This window comes from Hypanus sabinus, chromosome 22, assembly GCF_030144855.1.
Source record: "Hypanus sabinus isolate sHypSab1 chromosome 22, sHypSab1.hap1, whole genome shotgun sequence".
Classification (NCBI taxonomy): Eukaryota; Metazoa; Chordata; class Chondrichthyes; order Myliobatiformes; family Dasyatidae; genus Hypanus; species Hypanus sabinus.
This window is the reverse complement of record NC_082727.1, coordinates 18,426,118-18,435,311: the sequence shown is the minus strand read 5'-3', so window position 1 is coordinate 18,435,311 and position 9,194 is coordinate 18,426,118. Positions and strand designations below refer to the sequence as shown.

General features: G+C 42.0%; 1 protein-coding gene across 2 annotated transcripts in view; it reads left to right on the top strand.

Annotated features, from left to right (window-relative positions):
- The first annotated feature begins 7,409 nt into the window (after nt 1-7,409).
- pyroxd2 (pyridine nucleotide-disulphide oxidoreductase domain 2) overlaps nt 7,410-9,194 on the top strand; it is a 62,545-nt gene continuing 60,760 nt past the window's right edge. The window contains exon 1 of one of the 2 annotated variants that reach the window (XM_059947175.1): nt 7,410-7,773. In XM_059947175.1, coding sequence (XP_059803158.1) covers nt 7,656-7,773 — 118 coding nt within the window. In that variant the 5' untranslated portion in view covers nt 7,410-7,655. The remainder of the gene's footprint in view (nt 7,774-9,194) is intronic. The other variant, XM_059947174.1, reaches the window with a different exon arrangement.

The window sequence follows — 9,194 nt, the reverse complement described above, 5'->3', positions numbered from 1 at the left end:
AGCAATCCCTCATTGTTTGTCGTTTAAGAGAACACCTAGGTTGGTATGGATGAGTAACACACACACACACACACACACACACACACACACACACACACACACACACACACACACACACACACACACACACACACACACACACACACACACACACACACACACACACACACACACACACACACACACACACTCTCACTCACACTCTCACTCTGATGGAGCAACCCAGCAGGACAGACAGCATCTATGGAAAGAAATAGATAGTCGACACTTCGACCCTACATCAGGCCTGGAAAGGAAGCCAGGAGAAGCCTGAATAAGAAGCTGGGGGTGTGGAAGGAGTACAAGTTAGAAGATGAGGGGGTGAGACCAGGTAAATGGGAATGTTGGTGGGCGGGGGAGGAGAATTAAACAAGAATCTGAGAGATGAAACAAGGGGTGATTGATGTTCATGGCCTAAGGTAGAGGGAGATGAGTTATACAGCTCTCGTTACATGCACGTGCAGGGCAACTCTGAGTGATTATGCAGGAGGTTTGAAGTTAATAACTCATCTCCTTCTACCTTAGGCCACGAACTTATCATTCACCCCCAGTAGATGGAAGAGATGAAGAAGACGGAATCTGATTAGACTCAAAGGGGTGTTTAAATCTGGCGTTGGATCTACCAAGACCAAGGGTGGAGTTGTCGGAATTTGGATGGGAGCTGGTGGTGTTGGATTGTGACTGGTGTGGGGTTGATGGGGAGTAGTGTAGGCTCAGGTAGCGGGGAGGATCTGGAAAGTGCGGGTTGGCGGGAGGAGGTTGGAATGACGTCGAATCCAGATCTGGAGAAACAGAAGAAGAAGCATAATATTAGGAGTGATTTCTAGCGATGGGGAGGAAGGGCGGGATTTCTTTTGAAAAAAAGGAAGACTGTTTTCAGCTCTGCATCTCATTCCCATCTAGATATGTCCATATATGGCCTGTTCTACTGCCATGATGAGGCCAAACTCAGGTTGGAGGAGCAACACCTCATCTACTGTCTGGGTAGCCTCCAGCCTGGTGGTGTGAACATTGAATTCTCCAATTTCTGGTAATTCCCTCCCCCTCCCCTATCCTATCTGCTTCTTTATCTCTACAGTTCTTTCATGCTGATCCCCTCCCCCTCCCCTCTTTATCTTTCCTCTGATTGGTTTTCCACCTGGCGCCTCTAGGTCCTACCCCCTCCCCTATCTCTATTACTGGCCTTCGGCCCTCTCTTCCCCCCCATTCCTGATGAAGGGTCTTGGCCGGAAACGTTGGCTACTCTTTTCTCACAGATGCTGCCTGACCTGCTGAGTTCTTCCAGTGTTGTGTACGTATTGTTTCTTATCAAAGATACTTTACTAGTGGATAAAGTAGTTTGTGATGTTCATAATAGATGTGGTGAATTGTTCTGCTCAGACATCTAGTCGTACTGAGAAAATTAAAACTATTGTGAAGGCTGCAGAAATGTATCTTGGTATAACTGGAAGCTGTAAATGAAGCTCTAATGGTGCATACATCCTAGTCTACTTGTGAAGGTACATAATGGATTAAGTATATTGTTGTCCAAGGTGAGAAGCCTGATTTACAATGGTCAAGATTTTAAGAAGTTTATTTCTGATTTGACAAATCCTTCCGATGTTACATGTATTCGGGAAAGCTGGTTGTTAGCACAAGTTTTTCTTTGCAGGATTGTATTGTTATTAAGTGTGATAGGTTGGTCAGTAGAGGATTGTATTGTTATTAAGTGTGATAGGTTGGTCAGCATTTCCAGTTTTTTAAGGAAAGGAGCAGGGCATAAATTTCTGGATGTGAATGAGCGTATGAGGCACTTATCAAAATATTTCATTCACGTGGTAGGGGGTAATAAAGTGGTTAATTTTTACAATCCTATTGGAAAACTTTCTATTGATTTGTCGGAAAGTATATGTAACATTGTGAAGCTGTTTGCAGATTGATTGTAGAAGAATTTTTAGATATTTCTCATCTGGTGTGTCTAAATAATGGGAAGGGTACAAGACTTAATGTCCATATTAGTTCTGAAATGGCTATAGATTTAACTTTAGTTTTGAACATACTGGCTGGAGTGAGTGAGTGGGATGTCATGGGAGATGAAACATTGGGGAGTGATCATTTTCCTATCTTTATAAACTTGGACTTGGATTTATATAAGGGACAGGAGGTCATTTTTAGACTTATCACTTTCCAAATGACCTTTTAGAAGGTGAAACTTTGGTGAAGCGAATCAGAATCAGACTTTAATCGCCAAGTACCTGTGCACATACAAGGAATTTACTTCCGGTAGATGTTGTCTCTCTGCTCATAACAATAATAATAATAAATATAAATGAAAATATAGATTATACATACAGGTAGTACAATCCAAGTAATAGTTAGCCGACAGTTAACTGTTCAGCAAAGTGACCGCAGTAGGGAAAAAACTTCTCCAGTGTCTATTAGTCTTAGTCTGGAGAAGCTTAAGAATTGGGAGAAGCTCAAGGTTTTCTGGGCTGAATGTTGAGGATGGTGTAGATTTCTGCAATGAAAGGTTCTGTCACATTATTCATCAAACTGTGATTCCTATTAAAAAGGGCGTTAATAGGAGAAAGGCTGTACCATGGTGGACAGAGGAGTGCGTAAAGGCAATTAAGGAGAGAAATAAGGCATTTAGGAAAGTTAAGAAGTGTCACTCTCCAAGTGACCTTATTAAAAGGGCACGGGCCGTGGTGAGGAAAGTGGCAAAGATTGTAAACTGAGTTTGCTGGAGGTCATATTGTGACAGAATTGGAAGGGATATTAAACTTGGAGATGTTTGGGGAATGATTAAGAAAATGTGGGGATTTGTAGGGATAATAATATTCCAGTACTGATTGATGAGGGTAACATTGAAACAGGGAAGGTTGAGTTACTGGCTAGGTCATTTGCTACAATTCATAATGAAGATGATTTAAGTGAAGAGGTTAAACAAAGTAGGGGTAACGTTCCTGGTCTGCTGGAAGCCAGGTTTTGCAGTGACAGTATTATTGATGTAGAGTTTTCTTTGTACGAACTTAAGAAGGCTATTATTAGTACAGACCAAATGTCTCCAGGAAAGGATGACATATGTTATTGTATGATTAGATGTATGACTGACAATCCTCTCGATAAAATATCAAAATTTTTGAAAATTATTTGGAGGTTAGGCCATCCTCCTTCCTAATGGAAAATGGCAGTAATAGTGTTGATTCTAAAACCTGGAAAACCCTCGTCAGATCCTCCTAGTTATGGCCCTGTATCGTTAACATCTTATTCATGTAAGCTTATGGTAATACAGCGTTTGAATTATACTTCGGAAAAAAGAGGTAATATATTGTTTTATCAGCAGATTTTGGAAGGGTAGAATGATATTGGATTTAGTTTTATGTTTCGAAGATGATATTAGAAAAGCACAGGTAAATAAAGAAGTTGCAATAGCAACTTTGATATTGAAAAGGCGTATGATATGTTATGGAAGGAAGGTCTTTTGACTTAACAAATTTCACAACATACATCAGTGATGTTAAACCTGATCCTGATTAAACTATGGAAATTAGGAATGAGGGGGAGATTGTATACTTTTTTCTCAGATTTATTTGGATAGTCTATGCAGCTAAGGGTGGGCAAGGTATATCGTGTTTCTATGAGATAGAGACATTGTTTGTAACCCTTTGTTATTTGATATTATGATTAATATTTTCTCTGAGATAGGTACTGAGGTACTATAAACAGAAAAACAGATCTTTATGGGTCAGAGGTAGAAATGTCCATTTTACTGTATATAGGCTGAAATTAGTGATTAATAAGGTCAAACAGTGGGGAAATTATATAGTCAAGCTCTTGAAGAAGTGTTGGTGATAAGATTTCTAGGCATGTAGGTGGATTCTATGCTTACATGGAAGCACCAAGTTAGTAAAATAATTGATAAATTTGAAGGAGCAATAAATATTCTCAGGAGTCTGTGTGGTTATTCTTGGGGTGCCACATGAAAATCTTTGTCAAATTAGACCTGTTCTCGATTATTGCTGTGTGGCTTATGGATCAGCTTCATCTTCAGCTTTATGATGTTTGGATGTGATACAAGTCCAGGCTTTAAGATTATGTTGTGGTGCAATCAAGTTAATTCCCTTTTTTGCCTTTTACTTTCTGAAATGGGACAATTAAGACCATAAGATATAGGAGCACACAAGTAGGCCATTCAGCCCATCAAGTCTGCTCCACCATTCAATCATAAGGCTGATCCAATTCTTCCAGTCATCCCCACTCCCCTGCCTTCTCCCCCATACCCATACAATTCATCCTGTTAAAACTGTTGGGAACATCACAAGAAGAGTGTTTTTAGTTTTGGGTGAGTGGGTTCTTATCATGCTAGGAATATGGGTTTGTTAAATAATGTAATATGTCCCACTGTTGCTTTTTCAGTATCTCCACCTTGGTTTTTTATCAATGACCTTAGTTGACTTTAGGTTACATGATTTAATAAAATCTAAGGATTCTGTTATGCCTTGTTGGGTCATCAATAAATATTAACCATTTTTACTGATGGATCAAAAGAAAATTTAATTGGAATGTTGGCGTGGCTGTTTTGTGCCTGAATTACAGGTAACGATAAAGAAATGACTTACTAACCATTTATCAGTATATATAGAATTATTGTCATCATTTTAGGCTTACAGTGGAGGAAATTTGTCCATGTAAAGTTGTAATTTGTTCAGAGATCTTTGCAGTTTTGATGAGTCTTAAAGCAGGTCATCCGGCAGCAGGGCAGATTTACTGTTGGAAGCTCATCGAACATTATTTCATCTACAAAGTATTGGACTACATGTTCTCTTCTTGTGGGTCCCTGTATAAGGTGTTGAGGGTCCCTGTATAAGGAATGAGCGGGATGATAGGTTAGCTAAAAATGCTGTTAAAAGTTCAACAGTAGATATAGACCTTCCACTCAGCAAATCAGAAGCGAATGGGTTGGTAAAGTTAAGAATTTGGAGGTTATGGCAAGACTTGTGGGATAATGGGCATAAGGGGAGACACCTTTACAGAATACACAAAACTTGGCTTTATGGGAGAAGAGGGTAAAACAAAAAAAGGGAAGGAATTATTTTGACATGACCTAGAATTGGGCAAACTAGGCCTAACTATTCCTTATATCTTGTTGGAAATTATCATTCTGGATTGTGTAAGTTTTATGAAACATTTGGACGTATAACTGTTACAGTGTGAAGCACATAAATTTCAAAGAAATCAAATGCAGGCTTCATTACAATCTTTGGGGGTTGATCGTTCTCATTTTAAAACTTTGTAAAGTTATGGGAGTGACCTTACTTTAATTCACAGTATCGTCTTTCATTACTTACGATCTATAGGGTTTTTGGGGGTAATTAAGCTTTTGTTTGAAAAGAGAAGTAGTCAGGGTTTTCCCCAATTCTCTGCACCACACTCCAGTCCAGTTGGTGGCGGTAATGCACCTTTAAGTCCGACTGCCAACCGCCATAAAAAGTCAAAAGAAGAAGAGAAGAATCCGTTAGGAGAGGACAGTGGACCATGGAAGAAAGGGAAGGAGGAAGGGCATCATTAAGGGACGGATGGGTAAGGAGAACAGAAGAGGTGAGCTGGAATGGAAGACGGTAGATGGGCAACATTCCCTCTATTATTTTTACAGCTGTGCAGACCGAACATTGCTCTGAGCAGGAAAAGTTTACACAACTGGAAAACTGAAGGGCACTCTAATTTTTTTGTAATATGTGCATACCATGAATATTTAGAATGAAAATTGAAAAATCATATACCTTTGATTTTAATTATTGATTAAAGGTTATAATAAAATACAGCACAACAAAGAAAATCTTGAACATTTAGTAAACTTTTTTTTTAACTGCATCAAAATCTAGCTGCATGGTTACAAAGGCTATGTGCACAGGAGCATTTTGGCTACTGTGCGGCCGTGAACCCGTGGAGCTTAGGGGGTGATGGGTGGGATGGGGGGGAGAAATTACCAGATGTTAGAGGAATGAATGTTTTACACGTCAGGTTGGAGGGTACCCAAAGGGAATATGAGGAGTTGCTCCTCCACCCTGAGAATGGTCTCATCTTGATAGCAGAGTGGGCCAAAGGGACTGTTTCTGTGCTGTACAACTCTATGCTTTTAAGGGAAAAGGCTATTTAATAGCACCCTATGTTAAAAGAGTCCGACATGCAGCACGTGACGGGTGTTATTTGATCCTCTGCGTTCAAAAGGCAAAGTCAATTTTATATCAAAGTACGTATACAGGAAGTCACTATACATTGTCTTGAGATTCATTTCCTTGCAGGCATTTATAGAAAATAAGAAATACGATAGAATTTATGGAAAACTGTACATAAATAAAGACTGATCACCAATGTGCAAAAGAAGGCAAATTGTGCAAAAAAAAAAAAACCCAGAAATGAGTTGTAAAGAGTCCTTGAAATTAAGTCTGTAGGTTGTGGAATCAGTTCAGAGCTGGTGAATATGTTTTTTTCCAATGATCCATTATCATCCATCAGCTTTTTTCTTTGGTATTTGGTAGGGGGTTGACTTTTTTATATAAAAAATTTCTTTTATGATGTATGACCTATCTTTAAATTTTTGATTACAGAGTAGTATACCTTTATGTGTTATGCTATAACATTTTGATCAATTTTATTACAATATATGAATGTACACAATTTATGTTGAGATGTATCTATGTGTTGCACTCTGTAAATCTTGTTTTTTTCTTCTGAATAAAAATATTGTAAAAAGAAAGTAAGTTCAGAGCCGAAGTGAAGTTATTCAATCCGGTGCAGGAGCCTGATGGTTGAAAGGTAATAACTGTTCCTGAAGCTTATGGTGTGGGAGCTAAGGCTCCTGCACCTCTTGCCCAATGATAGTCACGAGAAGAGGGCATGGCCTTAATGGTGGGGGTTTTTGATGATGTATACTGTTTTCTTGAGGCAGTGCACCAGGTAAATGGGTTCGATGGTGAGGAGAGCTATGCCTGTAATGGACCAGCTGTATCCATCACTAAGGGTGACACTGTAGTACCAGTGACCAGGGTTCCATTTCTACTGCCTGTAAGAAGCTTGTAAGTTCTCTCCACGACCTCCGCGTGCTCCCACATTCCAAAGGGTTAGTAGGTGAATTTGAAAGGCCTGTTACCGTGTTGTGTCTCAAAATGATAAAAAAAATAAAATCCTTCAGTCTCCTCCGTTCCTGAGCGTTTGTGTTTCCAGTTATGCGACCAGTGACTATACTCTCCCTGTGCATCTAGAAAAGTTTGCCCAAGTTTTAGATGACGTGCAAACTTTAAGAAAGTGGAGGCGCTGACGTGCTTTCCTTATGGCGACTCGTGCTACCGACAGGGAATGTGAAGCTGCAGACGGTTTCCCAGAGAGGACCGGCTCGTGGAGCTTCTGCTCCTTCCTCCTGTAGTCCAGGACCAGCTGTATGGATTTTCTGGCACCACTCAGCCAGCTTTTCAACTTCTCTCCTATAAGCCGATTCGTCGCCACCTTACTTTCGGCCAGGAGATGCCCAGGGAGCTGGTTTGGAGGCGACGAGCCGAGCCCCAGCTCCGACTGGTTCGAGGCGGAGCCGCCCCCTCTGTTGCTGTAGGCGGGTCCGAGCGCCGTTCTTCGGGGTTATGGCGATCGGTTGGGAGCGGGTCTGCCTCCGCCGAATCCTGCCCAGGGTCCCCGGGACGCGGGGCAGCGCCGGAACGGGGCTGCGGGGGCAGTACGACGCCGTGGTCATCGGGGGAGGTGAGTGTCCGCTGAACGACCCCTGTCTGCACTGTAAACGGAGAGAAGGGCTGTTCACTGCCAACCCCGAAACTACATAGTGTCGTGTCAATATACTGCCTGAGGCGAAGTGAATGTGTATAGGACGGCGGCGGAGAGAGATGATGTCTGTGTAAGGCTGCGAGTGTGTGAACACACTCAGGGTTACTCTCCGCTCTGTGTTTAATTCGCCATCACTGCTCTGCGACATTGAAACGCCGGGAAAGGTTGAGGTACTGGGTGTTATTCGGCGTGCTGCGTTCTAGAAGAAGTAAATACTTGTTTTATTTGTCAGCTGCCCTGAGATGTATCGTTTTACATCAGTGGCCAACACAGCTGAAGGCAGCCAGCAAGTGTGGTAATACTTCCAGGGGCAAGGTAGCATGATCATAATTTACTGATCCTAACTTGTACATTGGACTGTGGGAGGACACGGAGCTCCGGGAGGAAACCCACGTGATTACCGGAGGTGGGGGGGGGGGGGCGGGGTGGTGTGTACATGCTCCTTACAGGCAGTGGTGGGAATTGAACCCCAATCTCCCAGTCACTGGCCCTGTAAAGTGTTACTCTAGCCACTATCTGCAACGTGCCCCCCCCCCCCCCCCCAATGAGAGCACTCTGAGTTCTGCTGGTTGCTCACATGGGCACAAACCGTCACCAGTGGGGGCAATGATGATGTTTTACCTTCTCCGGATACCAAATGAACCTGGTGGCATACTTGGGGAACCACGTGCCCTTGCCTAAACCTCCTTTAGAGACGGTGGCAGAACAGGCACAAAATGCAGGAGGAACTCAGCAGGACAGGCAGCGTCTATGGAGAGTTGATGTTTCGGGCTGAAACCCTTCACTAGGATTTATGAAGTCTCCCTCTCCACCTTCTTACTCTGGCATCTTCTCCCTTCCTTTCCAGTCCTGTTGAAGGATAGTAAACCTGAGCCTGATGTTTGACTCTATCACTCCATTGAGGCTGGAGATCTGCTCCTGTGAAACTCTCCCTCTCGCTCTTTTCCTTCTGCCTTTATGCACGTATGTCAGAGGAATTAAAGTGGATTGAATTGTTTGTTATTACGGTCTAATATGGCATAAAATGTGTCATTTGGCAGTCACAGTAGAATGCAAAAACATAAAATTACTATAAATATCAAAAACAGCAGAAAAAGGGAATAATAAGATAGTCTTCATGGGTTACATAGAACATAGAATAGTACAGCACATTACAGGCCCTTCAGCCCACAATGTTGTGCCAACCCTCAAACCCTGCCTCCCATATAACCCCCCCACCTTAAATTCCTCCATATACCTGTCTAGTAGTCTCTTAAATTTCACTAGTGTATCTGCCTCCACCACTGACTCAGGCAGTGCATTCCAAGCACCAATCACTCTCTGAGTAAAAAACCTTTCTC